The following is an 18,457-nucleotide window of genomic DNA, read 5'->3' on the forward strand; positions in this document are numbered from 1 at the left end:
GCAAGTGATCTCGAGACAGCACACTCACCCGAGGGAGTTCCAAGTATATTTTATTGTTTTCTGTTTGACAATCCACTTATTTGACTCTTTAAAATGGTTCAATGACAGGATTATCACATTGCTTTATACATTAATACCGACTGATGAAAGAAAAACAGAAAGCTTATTGTCACCGTGTATTCTACAGTGCCCTAAGTTAATTGTAAATGGTTTCATCTATTTTACTGAAAAACCACAAACAAGTTTATCTCAGTTTTTAAAAATCGTGAAATTGTTTATGGGAAAAAACTTTATGGGGAAAAAAAAACCCAAAACAAACAAACAAACAAAGACCACATTGTTCAAAGCCCACTCTTTACAATTAGGAGAACCTGTAAGCTCCTGGTCAAATATGCCAAGTGTGCCAATGCCAGCAGTGCAAAATGTAAACTGCTTCTGCTTATTTTGTAAGAAATTCCTTTGCAAGCACTACTTAATTTTGGATAATATCTGTTTCACCTGGTGTTGAGTATATGGCAGAAAATTAAGATATTATTACAAAGCTCTCTCCATAAAAAGAAAGAAACAAGAAGAGCACAAAAGGAAACCCCCCAGAGAAGGCGGTGTAACAAGAAGTTAAAGATGTGCTGCCAGTTTTCTGTATTTCTCTGTATGTAGAAGCAGTAGCACTCTCCCAATCATACATTATTGTGTAATCAACATGCAGCACTGTTCTCCTCCTCCATCGACATCACAGTTACAAAACACCTACATGAATAAAGTACTGCTCAAGGGGAAAGTACTCTCACAGAGAAGGCTTCATATCCCTGGTACTTTTTAGGTAGGTGTTTGGCCTCTTTGTTCCCTTCTCCCTGTGAGGACAGACAGACTTGTCCCTCTCTTCACTTATTGATGGGCGAGCCAAGGGTTTTGCTCAGAACTGACATTTAGCTCCAGCTCCCTGTTTGCAGGGCAAACTCCATCTGCAGCTCTGGGCCCTGTATCTTCCAAGAGGGAAGCACTGCCCTGCAAAGAACAGAGAGAGCAGTTGTCATTTGGGTGTTGAAGGAGAGCAGGCGTCACCGAGAAGCTTAGAGGATATCTTACACCTCCGTGTGTGTCACACCACTCCTCTCTACCGAGAGCCGAAGAGAAGGCAAGACTTGGTGAGTCTCTGACCTGAATGGAGAACGCCTAAGTCAGAAACCATCCTCCAAAAAGGTACTATTGCAAAATTTTCATAAATCTGAATAAAACTTTTATGAGTTTATGAGTTTTGAGTAATCAAAATAAGAGCCCCAGAGACCACTTTCTCACAAACAGTAAATGTGGTTTAATGTTGATATATCGAGAAGGGTCGTTATCTTCCCTGAGGCTACTCTGATTCTGACACCCTGCAGTAAAGTGAGTCCAAGTCATCAGGGTTTATGAAATACAAAAATATTAAACGATCCTGATGTTGTTTGTGTTTCTCCAACCTCGTATATGTTCATCATCCAGTCTCCTGTGAAGTGCTAGATGGATCCTTGCAAACTGTCCATGGAGTCCCCACGGAATCCCATATTAAGAGGTGACTGACTCCCAAAACCACAATTTTCTGGCCAACAGTACCCATGCAAGTCACAAAAATACAGGGGAATTTAATGGCAGAGTTTCCACCTCCGTAGCCTCCAGCAGTTTGTCAGACAACTTGAGTTCAGCCTTGCCGCCACCCTGTGAGTGGCACATGGCAGCCCCGAGCACCACCTCAACAACAGTGCAGGGGACATCGTTGGTGACACCCCTTTGCACAGCTGTCCCCGCAGTCCCATCTGATGCCGGACAAGCCACTACATTCCCAGACCACCACCTCCAGGAGGACATATCCCTAGGAATGGTGTCATTCCTGCTCCAGGTCCCTACGGGCTCTACACAGTGCGTGGGCAGAACCCACCGTGGGGACACCTCTACCTGTACTTTTCACCTTCTCGTGGACCAACTCCTCCCCTTTGAATTAACACCAAAGTCTTGATCCAACACGAATACTCAGCACAGATATGGATGCAGCTGCCCAGAGAGGTGGCAGGTGCCCCATTCCTGGAAATATCCAAGCTCAGATCGTATGGGGCTCTGAGCAACCTGATCTAGTTTAAGGTATCCGTGCCCATTGCGTGAAGGTTTGGACTTAAACGGCTTTTAAAGGTCTATTCCAACCCAAAATGTTCTGTGCTTCTATGATGCAGGGAAGCGTAGTTAGTCAGCCTTTGGGGAACAGCTGAGCCCTGCTGTAGCCTCCTGACGCCTCTCCAGCGGCTCTTAAATGCCTTCTATCATCTCCTCCCACACCAGGGACTCCTCCACTAGCAGCCCTGCAATTGCAATAGCCCCTGCTGCCAGGGCGTGGCACACCTGCCCCCCGCCTGCCCCATGGCCTCAGCCCCTCACCTGTGCCGCAATCCAGCCGCCTTCGCCCCCGAGGTTGGCCGCATCCTGCGAGCACACGGAGCCCCGCTGTTCGCCGGGGCCGGGCGGCAGCCCCGCGGGGAAGCAGGGAAAGAGGGGCCTGAGGAAACGGAACTCGCTGTTGACGGTCCCGGCGGCGAAGCAGACGTCGTACACGTAACTGCGGGGCAGGGAGCCCGCGCTGCTCTCCGTGGCCGTCGTGGGGAACGTGGGCAAAGTCTCCGTCTCGTTCCGCCTGGCCCGCCGCACCTTCACTACCAGGGCGGCCACCGCGGTGGCGAGGAACAGCGCCGACACGCAGACGAGGGAGGTGATGAGGTAAAGGGTGAGCGGCCCGTCGGGCTCGGCGGCCGGTGCCTCCTCGCTCACCCGTAAATGGGCTTCGGAGAAGCCTTCCACCAGTGCCACGGCGAGGGTGGCAGTGGCAGAGCGCGATGGCTGCCCGCGGTCCCGCACCAGCACGATGAGCCTCTGCCGGGCCACGTCCCTCTCTGTCACGGCCCGTGCCGTGCGCACCTCGCCGCTGTGCAGCCCCACGCGGAACAGCCCCGGCTCCGTCGCCTTGGCCAGCTCGTACGACAGCCACGCGTTCTGCCCCGCGTCCGCGTCCACCGCCACCACCTTGGCCACCAGGTAGCCGGCCTCCGCCCAGCGCGGCACCAGCTCTCCGGCCGTGCTGCCGTCGGGGGGTGGGTGCAGCAGCACGGGCGCGTTGTCGTTCTCGTCCTGCACGACCACGCGCAGCACGGCGTGGGCGCTGAGCGGCGGGGAGCCGCCGTCGGCTGCGCGCACTGTCACCTCAAAGGCAGAGACCTTCTCGTAGTCGAGCGGGCGGAGGACGTAAACATCCCCGCTTTCAGCATTGACTGACACTTCGGGCTGGTCTTTGCCCTCCTGCCGCACCAGTGAGTAGTTCACACGGGCATTTTTTCCTGCGTCGGCGTCCGTGGCCTTCATTCTGCCGATCCGGAGCATGGGGCTGTTGTTCTCCGTGACAGACATGGTGTAAACCTCCTGGGTGAACTCTGGGGCGTTGTCGTTCACATCCGATATCTGCACGAAGATGCTTTCCCGAGAGCTCAGCCGCTTCGTGCCCCAGTCCGTGGCTGTGATGGTGATGTTATATTCTGCCGTCCTCTCCCTGTCCAGAGCCGCGTTTGTTCTCAGCTCGTAGTAATTATCAAATGTGGGGGTGAGACTGAACGGCAAGTCCCCGTCGATGGAGCATTCCGTCCTGCCGTTGTCCCCAGTGTCGCGGTCCCGCACACTGAACAGAGCCACTACGGTGCGTGGCGGGGCGTCCTCGGGAATGGAGGCGGTGAGCGAGGTGAGCGCTATCTCCGGGGCGTTGTCATTCACGTCCAGGACCTCCACCTGCACTTTGCAATGCGCAGACAGCTCGCCGCCGTCCGTGGCTTTCACCACCATCTTGTGGGATTTTGCTTCCTCAAAATCCACGTTGCCCACCACTCGTATTTCACCGGTGGTGCGGTTCAGCTGGAAGAGCTGCCGGGATCGCTCCGATGTCTGGGTAAAGGCATAGCGCACTTCCCCGTTGGACCCTTGGTCGGGATCGGTGGCAGTGACTCTGACCACCAGCTGCTGCAGGGGGCTGTTCTCGGCCAGGCGCACCTCGTAGACCTCCCGATCGAAGACAGGGATGTTGTCATTGGCATCCAGCACCACGATCCGGACCTGAGCCGTGCCTGACCTGGGTGGTGAGCCCCCGTCGGTGGCGGTGAGAAGTAAAGTTAGCTCTCCCTGCTCTTCACGATCGAGCTGGCGCTGTAGGACAAGTTCCAGGTATTTTACTCCATCTTTCGCTGTTCCGATAGCGAGAGAGAAATGAGGATTGGGCCCGAGGCTGTAATTCTGCAAACCGTTAATGCCCACGTCCTTGTCCTGGGCGCTTTCCAGGGGGAAACGGGACCCAGGAGATGCTGTTTCTAGAATTTTTAAAACCATCTCCTTCTCCGGGAACACAGGCGTGTTGTCGTTTACATCACGAACTTCCACCTCCCCTCGGATAAGCTGCAATGGATTTTCAAAGAATATCTTAAAGACGAGAGTGCAGGTATCGCTCTGCGGGCAGATCTCCTCTCGATCCAGCGATTCCTTTGCCGTCAGGACACCGGTGTTTTGATCGAGTCGGAAAAGCTGCTCGTCCCCCTCGGACACAACGCGGGCTTTGCGAGCCGCAAGCTGGCTCAGAGGAACGCCCAGGTCCTTTGCAATATTGGCGACAAAGGAGTCCCTCTCCATTTCCTCCGGCACGGAGTAGCGGAGGGTGTCAGCGCCGCTCTGACACACGCAAACACACAGAATAAACAAGATCACTTGCCTCTTGCTGTCTCTGCTCCGTCTCCCACACGCCATTACTCTCCAAAAAAGCCATCCACCATCCTCGGCGGTTCCCAGCATTTTTAAACAGCGTCCGAAGCAGAGCGGTGCTGGCCCGCAATCCTGGGGTGAAATAATCTGGAAGCCCCCGAGTGCTCCGACTCCTTTGCGAGCAGCTCGGCTCACACGGGTTTTTTGTCTCCCTGTGTCTCTGTCCGGGGCGGACCGAGGAACGCGCGAGTCGCGGCGAACATCCCCACCCAGCGTCGGAAGGGGGAATATTTCCTCTCAACCGGGGCAGCGCTGCCGCTTCGGGGTTTGCTGCTTGAATCCGCCCTCTTTGTGCCAAAGAGAAGGAAAAAAGTGCGGTGTAAATGCTCTCCTGTCTCGGAAATGGGATCCCTGCCCGCGTACAGAGCGCTGCTCCGGGTATCACATCCCAACTCGCGACCATAACACTTCACACAGAGCTTTTTGTTTGCGTTGGGTAGACACAGCAAGATCCACTGCCAGGAGAGGAGTTTTCCCTTCTCTTCTCCACCTGATGATCAGCACGGGGCGATTAGCAACTGTGGCGAGTCAGAGAAGCTGCTGAAAATGAGAGCTGGTGCCAGAGAGCTGCCAAGGAATTGCCCCAAAGTAAAGGTTTCATCATCACCATAACTCGCCACCACAGCAGGAAGAGAACGCTATTCTAGGGCACATCATCTGCTGTTTTTTCCTTAGTGGAAAATCCCATCTCGCCCGATTTTTACGCTTTTCTGCCTGAAAAAGATGTTAAACTTGAAGTCCTGTATCTGCCTAAGGCCAACGGCCAGTTAATACAAAAGGCACTGGACAGGGAGCTGCTAAGTTAATGTCCTCGGTACACAAAAGCTAATGAGGAGCTAACGGAGACAACAGCGAAGATAAGGCTCTCATCACACTAATTGATGGGCCATTAAGAGAATAATTGAAATGTAGACTCCACAAGTTCAACAAGAAACTGTAAAAGATAAAGTTCTAAAGATTCTCAAGGATTATCAGAAAATGTCATGGAAGAGAACTAATTGATTACAAGACGTTTGAGGGTGGAACCAGGAATTTGCAAGGCTTATTATGAGATGATTAGAGGCAGAATCAAACTCGCTAAGAGGGAGATGCCTACGGCAGACCTGTTAGGAACCATCGTGGGAAAACGGAGGTGGAAGGAGATAGCGAGGGATTCCGAACATAGTCGGGTACTCTGAGGCAGGATTCGGGCCGGAAAATCGGATAAAAACCTCAGGGCCAGGCAGGCATGGCGGGCCCCGAAGACAGATTTACACCTCGACCTCTTCTGCACACGCACTGTGCTGAGGATGTGCACAGCTGCCTGCGAGCCCAGCCCAACCCTCCTCTTCCAGAGTTATAAAAGGAAGGAGAAAACAAAATAGAGCTTGCACTATTTACCTGTGGTTCGAGCATTTGTAATTCAGATTTTACTATAAAAGGAACTACTCTTTAAAAAAATATTATTATAAAATATCATAACTTCCTTGGTTTTGACACATTTTCTTAAATTTCTTGTATGTTTTCTTTAATTTCCTGTATGTTTTCTCCTTATTTTTGTTTGCTAAAAGGAGTGACGCTGTCAAGCAATACTCAAGAGGTCAAGTTCCAGAAATTCTCCAATGTCTTCCTTTGTTTTAAAATAAAAACTTTCTCACTGTATCAGTAGGAGAAAGTAGCAACTTGGGTTGACTTTAGGATTCCCGGAAACTTCAGCTACTAAAAGATCTTGCACGAATGAAGTGATTTTAGGCGACTTCCTCTTATTGCCCCTTGACTTGGAAGCGTGATAAGATCTAAAACACCAACATTCATCGAAGGGCAGCTCCTCCTTTTTTCTCTTCCAGGGACACCTCCATCTCTCCAGCTGCGATCATTATCACCAACAGAGAAGTCAAACCATAGGCCAAGCACAGCACAGATGTGCTGGGAAAGTGACTTCTCTCCTTTTTTTTGCCACACAAAAACAACTGTGACAGTTGTAATCCACATGCTTTGTGCCCCCTGTTTCAGCTCTCGGCACCTCTGAGGGGGAAATGTGTATTTCCTGCAGCTTATCCTAATCTTTGGCATCACTGCGCAGCAGAGGGAAAGACACAGATCGAGAAAAGCTTCCACAGACACATCTACCCTGAGTGCAGCAGCCCGATTATTGTTGCTCCCATCATTTTAGAGACGAAATGGTGTCCTTCAGCTTCAGGTGTAGAAGAGTGTAAGAACTGTGATCCTTAATGGAGCTCTTGGCGGTAATATCATCTTCACTCATCAGAAGATGCTGTTCTTTGACCGATGTTGATATTCTTTCAGATTTTAGAGAAATGATAAATAGGATCACTTACCGTGCAGCATTGGTGAGCTAATGCTGGTGTTTTCCTTTGGGTCACAACAGTGAAATGGATGGGTATTAATTAAAGATAAAGAAGTTTGAATACTGCCAGATGGAGGCACAGTGTATTTTAGGACAAACAAAGGAACTATAGCGACAATAAAAAAGATTTGCATAAATGTGCCAGAGAATTCACACATCTCCTCAGGCATACAGTGATATTGCAGGCTTCCTCAACTTTTGTTTTAGTGATGACATCTTTATCCTAAGAAGAACCAAAAAAACCCCAATTCTCTTCACTTTGTCATTTAAACCTTTATACTAGAAAAGCATTACAGCAACATATCCTGCTCATTTCCTGGTGTCTCCGTGTTTCAGAACACAATGGTGCTAAAGGAAAATACTGCCCGCACTTCTGAAGCCTAAGCAATTTCATTTTCACAAATCCTTCTTGGTCTTTCATCTTGGAATTCAGATCTGCCGAGTGAAATCTGCCGAGGTCTCGTGGCAGGTTTGTGGTCCCCTCGGATAAAGGCTTCTTCTCCATCCCTGGAGCCACTGCCCGCTCCCCTCCAGCACAGCCTGAGGATGGTTCGGCTTGGGAGGAGCCTGCAGAGCAGAAGAACAGATGTGACTTCCCAGAGTCACAGCGTTTTCCACGCCTGAGTACAAACACGGACCAACACTCCCGACCTCTCCTTCACAGACAGCTCCCGGGATGGATTTCTTCTTTCTTCTCTGTAACAACCAGGCACCGCCCCGAATTCCCAGCTATCCCGGAACGGGTGGCCGGAGCTCTCAGCTGGATGCAAACGTGAGCAAAGCTGGGAGAATCATTCCTCACCTTCTGGCTCTCGGTTACGTTGTAAATACCACAGGTACCTGTTCTTAGGCTCATTTTCCGAGAGATAAACCAGCCTCCTCCCTCCGTCTGCCTTCAGTACAGCGAGTGCTTTCCCTATCATTCTGTTCAAAACAAACATTTATTTCTTCCGGTGCTTACCAACCAAGGGACTCTGGGTCACCCCAGAGCTCCGGTGAAATCCTCCCAAATCCTGCAGGGATGGCCCTGGAGGCCGTCTCCGTCCTTCACACTCCCCGTTTCGCCTTGTGCTCTCGGCTTTTCCGGGCACGAATCACTGCGGCGGTTCCCAGCACAGCCTTTGGAAGGGCTCTAAGCCAGGGCGTGTTCTGGAGGAACCCTGGCGTTCCTGCGGGCTCTCAGGCGGTGCCAGCCGCGCCGCCTCCCGCCGGTGCTCCCGGTGCCCATGGTGCCCCCGGTGCTCCCGGTGTTCCCGGTGCCCTCGGTGTTCCCGGTGCCCCCGGTGCTCCCGGTGTTCCCGGTGCCCTCGGTGTTCCCGGTGCCCCCGGTGCTCCCGGTGCCCCCGGTGTTCCCGGTGCTCCCGGTGCCCCCGGTGTTCCCGGTGCTCCCGGTGCCCCCGGTGCCCCCGGTGTTCCCGGTGCTCCCGGTGCCCCCGCCCAGCAGCAGTGCGGGCCCAGCGCTGCCCGAGAGCGCCCCCGGGCCGCCAGCACGGGAACTGCACAGGGGCTCCTGCCCCGCCTCGGCAGCGATCTCCCCTCTCACCCTCCGGATACTGCAAGGACAAATTCTGAAATCTATTTCCAGTCTGGACTCTTTGGCACGGGAATGCGCTCCCTTAGTATTTGTTCAGACATTTGGTTGGACATTAATAATCCAGGCAAACGTGAGAGGCCCTACACAAACCTTCGGTCAGGTGTGCTTAACAAAGACACGGGCAAAGGTAGCAAACATTGCTCATGTGCTGTGCACTACTTTTTCCAGAAGGCAGAAAATAAAGGCGTTTTAAGCACAGGCTGTTTTGGGAGGCTGAGTTTTGAATACTTTCTATTTCAGAAGGAGGCCTCCAGCTGTTGGATGAGCTCTTCTAAAGTATTCCACAGTAAAGAACCAATTCAGTATTAACTAGAATAATTAATTCAATATTAATCAGCATGAACCTCTGCTGCCCCTTGGGTCAGCTGCAATAGATTTCTAAAGAATATCTTAAAGATGAGCCTGCAGGTATTGCTGTGTGGACAGATCTCCCCTTGGTCCAGTGACCCCTTTAAAGCCAGGACTTCAGTGTTTTGACTGAGGCAGAAATGCTGCTGCTGCTCCTCAGATACAATGGAGAATGTATTTCTTCCTAGGCAGCGGTATTTCCATTCTAATAACACCAGTTCATGAGTCCATCTGCTCTAAAACCTCCCTGTGTACCTTCCAGTTTCAAAGAATAGAGGAAAACTCCCTGCTTCAAAAGTCTGAGTTCACATGTGTTTTCAGAGACATTCTGCCTTCTCCAGTCTCCAAAGACAATTCTGGACAGAAGGTACCTGCCAGGCTGACAGAGAGCAGGTTTAGATTGGATATTAACAAGAAATTCCTTATTGTGAGGATGGTGAGGCCCTGAGGTTGTCTGGAGAAGCTGTGGCTGTGCCATCCCTGGAAATATCCAAGGCCAGGTTGGACAGGGCTTGGAGCAACCTGGGAGAGTGGAAAGTGTCCCTGTCCATGGCAAGAGGTTGGAACAGGATGATCTTGAGGGTCCTTTCCAATCCAAACCAGTCTGTGATTCTATGTGTGCTTAGATCTTTTCCATTCTTCAAAGGCAACAAATTCTCTTTCTCCTCTCCATGAAATCTCAGTACTTCTCATTTGAAAAGAAATCCTCTCAGCTGCAACACTTCACTACCACGAATGTCTTTTGAAGACAAGTAAGTATTTCCGTCTTTGTAAAATTTGTGCTTAGTAATATTAATTTTTTCCACCTTCAATCTCACTCCTACGAGTCAAATATGCAGAAATTTTCTTCACAAATCCCTAAACCCACGTGGATTTTTTTGTTCTGAGATCTCAAATGGCCAACAAATAATATTTTAATTTCTAGAAGTTGTGGGGCAAGTATAATCTACTGAGGTGTTTTTCCCCGTGTTCTTCTCTTGAATTTCTTTATGACTCTTTCCACAGTTTCCTGCAGTGGCTGTTTCAGCTGACTCAGAGCAGACAGATTCAAATGGAAACTCACGTGTTCAGCAGTCAAGCAGCACAAGGTTGTCAAGTAATTCAAGTTTGCTAGGTACATAGCCTTGGCTTTCTGTGTATTTTTCACAAAGCAACAGGGAACAGGATGATTTTCTCAGCAATATTTGGAAAGTCTTGAAAAAGACATTTCAGGGATGGAAGTGCCACACAGGCATTCATGAACAAGGGCAAGAATCTTCAGGCTTGTGAAGAAATCTTTCCATGATTTGCTACCTGAAGATAGGAACTAGAAGTGTTTGAAATTAAACAACTGAGCATTAAAACAAGAAAGTAAGAATTAGGCAGAGTATATGCAGTCCTGAGCAGAGAAATGGCACATTTTGTCTTAAAAAGACATGTCTTAAAAGGACATGTCGGGAAGGAATGGATATGGGAAGAGGTTGGATTTGGACAGGCTGATTTTGGAAATCTGTCTGGTGATCTGAGCAAGAAAACGGAGATTCAACTGAGAAGCAAATTTGAAAGTGAGGGGGAGAAGGGATGAGCAGAAGGAGGGGACAGCAGTGGTTAGAGGAGGGAAAGATGCTGTGCAAGAGGGACCAAGAGAGGAAAAGCATGACACTGTTTGGTTGACAAAGTTGACCAAGCAGGGTAAGGACAAAGAAACACAGGATCTATCCTGAGAGCAGCTTAGGAAGGGCTGGTTGATGTGGCACCTCTAAGAAGACAATAACAATAGGCATTAAAAGGAAAGTGGGGTCCAATCAACCAGAGTAAAAAGGTACAGGGAATTCTGCGGAGATGCAGGAAGGGCAGTAAATGCAGTTTGAAGTCAAAGCAGGTACATGGATCAGAAAGGAGACAAAATGGACACAAAGAAGGAAGAAACAAATGAGTTAGGTAGGAGGGCCAAAGTGTATATTGGATCCTTTAAGCATGCACTAGTCTTTCTCCAATTCTCAGTGTCTGTCTTAAGACTTAGATTTCCTCACCCCCACCTTTCTTCCTCAGAATGCCCTTCTTTCCAATGGGAGAGCAAAAAAATTATCAGAAGTTAACAGCAAACCAAAAGGAACCCTTCTATCTCCAGCGTAACAGGAAGTGTCCAATACCCAACTTTCTGTCTCCTGATGCCAGATTTGGCTCTTTGCAAGCCAAGTTCTGAATCCTGTAGCCCTTGGATGGCATGAGCAGACTGAGATCAGCTCAGGAAACCCTTGGCCCAGTGCTACCTAAAGGGAAGGTCAGTGGAGAAGGGATTCAACAGCCTGGCCACTGCCTGGAAGGAAAGCAGAAGTTCTGAACTGAGGTTTTCAAAGGAGACAGAGATCAGGGAGTTATGGTGTTTAGTCATGGCACAGGTGAACACAGATGTGGGGATGACTCCTCAGTTCATGTCTAGTGCTTCTGAAGACACAGTGACCAGCTCAGAAGTTAAATAAGCAGCAAACACCATTTCTAAACCAAACCCAGCTAAGTGGTAAGAGCTGTGTAACCCCAGCACTAGTGAAATCTGGTTTATGTTTTACTGAAACAGCAGAGATATTCTTTTTGGGGTGGATACTTGGGAAAGCAAAGAAGTTTGGGGCCCTCTGTTTAACTTGCTTTGTCCTCAGCTGCAAGTGACTTTCTCCCACATGATTCCAGTAGCAAACCAGGCACCCTCTGGGACCACAGGGTGGCCCTTGGACCTCTGACACAACCAAACCATCCCCCAGAATACAGAGTGACCAGTGAACTACCCGGGTCATTGTTTACACAAAGCAGTGAAGTTTACACTCTTGTTATGCCACATACCCTTGTATCTTGTCTGTTATTTTATTTTTAAGTGCTTTTGTATTTTGACAAAACTCTTGGATGATTCTTTGACATGCTCAGTGCTTTTGATCAACAGCATGTAAATACTCTGAAAGAAAAGAGACTCCCAGAAAAAAAGAGACTCCCAGAAAAGAAAACATCCAGTCTGTAGGCAGAAATCTAGAAAAAGTTTATTAATTGTTTGGGCAATAGACGGGTACTCATATTCACATCCCATTTTTTAAAGGAGCGGACACACTTGCAAAGACAAACTGAAAACCAGTTTCAAGACAGATGCACGAACACCATCCCTAGTGAAAAATTATAAAGTAAACAGGTACAAACCAAATACATTTAGCAGGTACCACTGAAAGTCCATGACAGTTACTTTTTTTTCCAAAGAGTTTGTATCTGGATAGGTGAAGCACAGTCCTGATGTCATGATACTCCTACTGCCAGGTTCATAACTTTGGGAGGGGGGAAAAAAGGTATTTTTATATTAAAACCCCTGGATTGCATCAGTGATGGGGAGGGCTAATAGAAAACTGCCTGGAGTCCCCGTGTATCTGTCATATATAAAAATATTACCCCTTTTTTTGGGTCAGGCTTGGCTAGATGAGACTTGGATGCTTCTTGGGATCACTTAAATGCAGTTTATTGACCAGCAACAAGTCGGTCCTTGTCCTGAGCTCTGTCCTGAGAGCGGCAGAAGCGGGGTCGAATCCGGCTGCTGCAATTCCCACTCTTTCCCACCAGATCGCAGCCGCCACAAAGGAAAAACCCGGCGGAGAATATGCAAGTCACGGGCAGGAGGGGCGGGGCTGCGCAGGGAACACCGGGGCTCGGCAGCATCGCTGGGCCGGCCAGGGGAGGGATAATCTCCCGGAGAGAGGCAGGTCTCTTTATTGTCTCTATCTATCTATCTATCTATCTATCTATCTATCTATCTATCTATCTATCTATCTATCTATCTATCTATCTATCTGTCTGTCTGTCTGTCTGTCTGTCTGTCTGTCTGTCTGTCTGTCTGTCTGTCTGCCTATCCATCTTCATTTATAGATCTGCCTATCACTTTATCCATCCATTAATCCATTTATTTATCTGCCTACCCATCCATTCATCCATTATCCACCCCTCCAGCAGCACCCTTGTCCTCAGGATGCTGTGCTGCTCCTGGGGAAAGGAGCACACGCTCAGACCCAGGGAAACCATTTCAGCTCCAGGGGCTCAGACTCCAAGCAGGGGGCTGGGGAGAAGGGGCAGATGTGAGGTCATGAGTGAAGTGGTGAGTTTGTGAGGGGGATGCAGAGTGCTGGACTGAGCGGGGTTTGGGAGGGGATGTAGGTCAGGGAGCAGCCACGGGGATGGGTTTATCCCTTGGGGTCCCAGTGCTGGCTTTCTGCCCTTGCCACTGAACAGAAATGAAATTGCAGCAGTATCGAGCTGGTTTCCCCCAGCACTGGGGCTACAGGGCAAGTGAGGACAGCAGGCAGCTTAAACCCTGGGAATCTGGGATTGGTGTAGGACACACCACCAGCTAAATAATCTCCTAACTTGCTTCCCTGACAAGCCAGAGTCTCTAATGCAGAAAGTACTTGTACCTTTTAAAACATGCTTAAAGAATTGTGTCCACATTCATTACCACGTGCCTGTCTTCTGTTTAATCTTTACAGAGACAAAGAAAGGGGTCAGAGGCACCTCTTCAGAGATGCAGTATCATGAATACATATATGGAATATTTCTCATCACACACCTTAGTTTAAAGTAAAATTCCCAGGTTTGTCCATGACTGGTTTAGGGATTTAAAATACATTTTGAGAAGCAAGCATGTCCTGCACTACTATAAATCTCCCATTTAATCCCAAGGTATAAGCAAAATAGCTTGTTTCCTTTTTTCTTCTTCTAAAAGTGATACCTAAAGAAGGCATCACCTCTGGATATCTGATGATAGGAACTTCAGCACAGGACTGGACAGGACTGACTCTTAGCCTTTCACTCAAACCATGAATTACACTCATTAGCAAGTGCCAATTAACAACTGAATGAATGTCTTTTTACTTCCTCATTGTTTTCTTTCATCTACCTCATTCTATTCCTTGATGTATTTATCAAGGTAACTAAAGAAATAAATATTCAAAAAAGTCATAGGTAATTCTGAGAGAGGTTAAGAATCACTATGGGCTGCCTGGGTGAATAGATCTCTTAAATTAAATGTTTTAATCCCAAACTCGAGTGAGTATTCTTTGGAACACATGGGGAAAAAGCTCTGTGCCCAATACACAAACATCTGCCATTCTGAGGGGAAAACTGGGGTATTGAACACAGTGACAGGAGTAGACAAACTTTCACTACAGTGTTGCTCACTAGATGGAGCATGAGTTATTTACATTAAAATGCTAAACCCAGGGACTCCCACTTCCTACTAAATGTGCATAAAAAGGCATCAGAGAATCTATTTGGCAAAACATTTGAGATGAACAGAATAAACCTGTGTTCTCTCCTGGTACACAATCTTTACTTATTTATACACATGTTTCACAAGTAGAACATCAGAAAAATCAAGACAATGTTGAACTGCACAGATAATTGAGGTCCAGCACCACCAGACACAGCAAATATTTTCTTAGAAGCAGTCTTGCCTAAAGGTGAACTACAACAGCAACAAAAGCAAATATGATAATACTGTTTTCATTTCTGTAGTATTCAGAATGATGGCTCAGTGAGACACAGCTGGCTGAAAACACAGCTTCCATGCAGAAATAGCCAAACTGGCCCAGGGTGTTGCAAGGGAGAAACCTTGCAACAGTGAGGCCTGGTACCAACAATAAGAGACGGATTTCAGCAATAGCTCTAACATGATAAGACTGAGAATCTTATTTAATTTCAAACCAAAACCAAAAAAATAGGCTTGTAGTTGATGGGAGAAGAAATTCTGAGAGATAATCACACAAATCTAGTAATACTGACAGCCTCTGTTCAACAGCTTCTGATTTACACTGCCTTTAAGAACAGACAAATATTTTAGGAAACAGATACCATCTTGTGAAACATGCTCCTGCTTTCTGCTCTCATAGAAGCCATCCATCTGTTGTCAGCTCAGTAATTTGAAATCTAATTACCACAATGCACATGCTGTGTGTGGCACATGGGAGCAGCCATCACGATGCTGGACATAAATTTCTGTCAGGGATCCATGACCCCATCACAGAGGTCAACAGCAGTAAGTACAATCCACTTAAAGAATTCCTGAATGGAAGATGCATCACGTAGTGCAGTCTCCTGCATGTGTTGCAGGATATTTATAAAGCTTCTAGAGCTTTGCAGAGAGCTTTGTTTTGTGCTAAGATGATGATTAAGAGATATAATGAAGTGTTGTCCAGCAAAGAGAACACATTACCAATGCCAGGCAGGTAACAGGCAATGGGTGCTCAAGACAAATAACAAAGAAATGCAAGTTATTCTCAGAATTTTTTCAAAGGTAAATTAATCAAACCCCTATGCCTTCCCCTGGGAATAAACTCCTCTGAGCTGACAGCAAATGGTTAAATCAGAAAACCTTCCCCTGCCCCAAAACTGCCCAAGAATAGCAACTAACACAAGCAACCCCCAAGCTGGTGTAATTACCAATCCACCTGAATACCCAAATTAAAAAGGCTCAACAAGAATGGCCAAATGTATTTCTTTCAAAAGCTGAAGCACTGCTCTAACAAAAGGTCTTCATGCATCATTTGAAGTTTCACATCAAATTAGAGGGAGGGAGAGATGAGAAGAAATCCTTCCTATTGGACAGACATTTGCACTTCCCTCGGAAATAAAAATGTGTGAGATTATACCTAGTAAAATCACTTGGAAGGGGATTGTCCTGTCAGGGAAATGTGAGAGACACTGAGGACATTTCAGAGGGCTGCAGGTGCAGGTTTCTTGGCCCATGGGAACAAATTCCTACGTCTATTCTGAAGCTTTGTAAATTAACATTGCAAATTTCCCTATATGTACACATACACTCTATTTATGTATTCTCTAATCATAGCAGGATATAAACAAATATATACACATAAGATTTTTCTTACATGCTTGTTCAGAGAAACTGGAAATGGCTGGGTTTTTTTATTTTTAATGAAGTGTAAATTTCCTAAATTCTTAGAACCCTTTAGTTTCTTAGCACTTAAAAAGAAACAAAAAGTAGAGAAACTTTCTTGTTACTTGTGTTATCTGAATGAGTAGAAAAGTTAAGACAGTAAACAATTATTTTAAAAAAATTAGAATCATGTCATTTTAAATATGATATTTTGGGGTTTGGGCCCAAAATTATCATTATTCTTTGGAAAAAGATGCATGAAAATAATAAGAAAGCCATGCTGGCAAACATCTCATATTTCAGAGGAAAAGCACCTCTTATTGTGGGTTCTTATCCTTTCTATTCCATGGAGTGTTTATCTATAATTTTTAATTATTCAGAAGTGGCTGTGTTAGTACTGAGAGCACCCTTTACTGCTCTTGTCCTGCCAGTGCCTTAGAGATTTCCTGGCTCTTGCCATGGATCTCCATAATCTCTACTCAGAGATCCAGCAACAAATTTACCATTGCTCTGCTCCTGTCTTTCCACCAGTGCTGGAAGGTCTTCTGTTCCAAGAACTGTGGAATTGCATCATCAGGATCACATTTCTGAAGCAGATTCTGCCTAGAAAACTTCCAATCTGTGGATATTCCAGTTACCATTGTGTGTGTGTGTGGTACAGACTGTCAGTCAGTAGGCAAATAATAATAATTAAACAGATCAGGTTCATTTATCTGTTTATTTCTTTATTATTTAGCTGTTTGTTTAGCTATGATCTGGATGCCCCATCCCTGAAAATGTTTAAGGCCAGGTTGGATGGAACTCTGAGCAATCTGGTCTGGTGGAAGGTGTCCCTGGGGGTTGGAACAAGAGGATTTTTAAGGTCCCTTCAAACCCAGGCCATTCAGTGATTTCTAAAACAAAACTACTGGACTTGGACACAAAGGCAAACGTCACAAGCAGAGGGAAAGAAGTGCTTCACCCATCAGGAAGCAGAAGCAAACAGGCCAATCCCCAGTTCCTGCTGTATCATATTTATTACTTGGTTTTAGACCTTCCTCTCATTGTGTGGCAACAGCTTAAACTCATCACAAGCCTAATGAGGGGAGTGCAGCTTAATGGAAAGCAGATTATGTCAAAGAGATTTGATATCTTTCTCTGACAAGATTACAAATAGGAATCATAATGGAGACTATATTGCTGATATAATATAATCAGACTTTTTTAGACTTCTGGCTTTGGGCCTCTAACATTCAGATAAAAAACCTAAAAACAAGAGCACCATGAAAAATCAGAATGGCACATACTAAATCAGATTGAATTTGTCAGGTTGATAGTCTCACTGCAATTATTGTGAATGCACCAAATAATTGCAATGAGACTGGTAATCTCCTATAAATACTGTTCTATTATATACCTATAATCTTATTTTACAATGATACAGAGACATAATGACAGTGTAAACATACATTTGTTCCTGGAAAATTTTCAGATTACATAAACATTGAGATGTTACAATGAAGAAAGCCCATGAGCAGGTCACAGAGCTGTGAAAAGTCTGGCATGGCACGCCCAGGCATTTTTAATACAATAAATCCCAGTGTTACTCCTACAGGAACAGAGAATCATATGCAGAGACCTGGCTCTGGACAGACTGGAAATTTCTGCAGGCAACCTCTTCAACACCGCTGGGATGGATGACAAAATACACCATAACAGAAGAGCACTGGAGAGAAAAAGAACATTTCTTTGTAGCTGTGGTGACTCAGCTTCCATGTGTGCCCTTCAGAAGTGTCACTGGTTCACAGAGGAGCACTGACAGCAATAACTGCTCTGGAGAACAGGACAGGGACCTAAGGAACTGCAGTCTCCAGCTCACCTTTGGGAACTTACAGGGTTGGGTTCGGTCAGAGGCTGATGAACAGAAATCTATTAGATGGCTCTTTAACCCAGCAAGGGCATCTGACACAGCCCTGCTTATTATCCAGCAGTTTAAAACAATGAAAACAGGGAATAAAACACAATTTATAACACCTAGAGGATGTGGCCAAGGCATGGTGCTGTGTTACCTCTCATCTGATACATTTAAATCAATAGATGGAGTCTTTCTAAAGGTGGTTCACATTCTATCACGAGGCAGTGGTCCTGTTGCAGGGAGAAGTGCATGTGAATATGCACAGAGCAGATTAGATGATCACAAAATACATCCTGTATCTCTGAAATATAAATATTGGATCCAACATGCTCCAGGTCAAGTATGGCTTCTCTATTTAGCCTCTCCACGTCTGATTCCCAAATTCCAGACAACTGTTAGCTTTCAAAAATCATCTAATCTATAAATAAATGCTCAGAGTGCCCAGAAAATACATTTTTAAGCACTAGAATGAATCAAATTCAGCTTTTACTCTGCTTTGTGCCCCTAGTGATAGAGAACTGGATATCTTCTCACCAGTAAATGGAACTGCAAAGTTTAAAATAAGTT

The 18,457-nt window shown here is 46.7% G+C and overlaps 1 protein-coding gene across 1 annotated transcript; it reads right to left on the reverse strand.

Annotated features, from left to right (window-relative positions):
* Positions 1 to 15: 15 nt before the first annotated feature.
* LOC134559143 (protocadherin beta-15-like) lies at positions 16 to 5,062 on the reverse strand. The gene is made up of 2 exons (XM_063413679.1): positions 2,404 to 5,062; positions 16 to 1,005 (listed from the first exon to the last, which is right to left on the reverse strand). Exons 1-2 carry the CDS (start codon positions 4,840 to 4,842, stop codon positions 886 to 888), a joined length of 2,559 nt encoding a protein of 852 aa, XP_063269749.1. The 5' UTR covers positions 4,843 to 5,062; the 3' UTR covers positions 16 to 885.
* Positions 5,063 to 18,457: the final 13,395 nt, after the last annotated feature.

This window comes from Prinia subflava, chromosome 16, assembly GCF_021018805.1.
Source record: "Prinia subflava isolate CZ2003 ecotype Zambia chromosome 16, Cam_Psub_1.2, whole genome shotgun sequence".
Taxonomy (NCBI): Eukaryota; Metazoa; Chordata; class Aves; order Passeriformes; family Cisticolidae; genus Prinia; species Prinia subflava.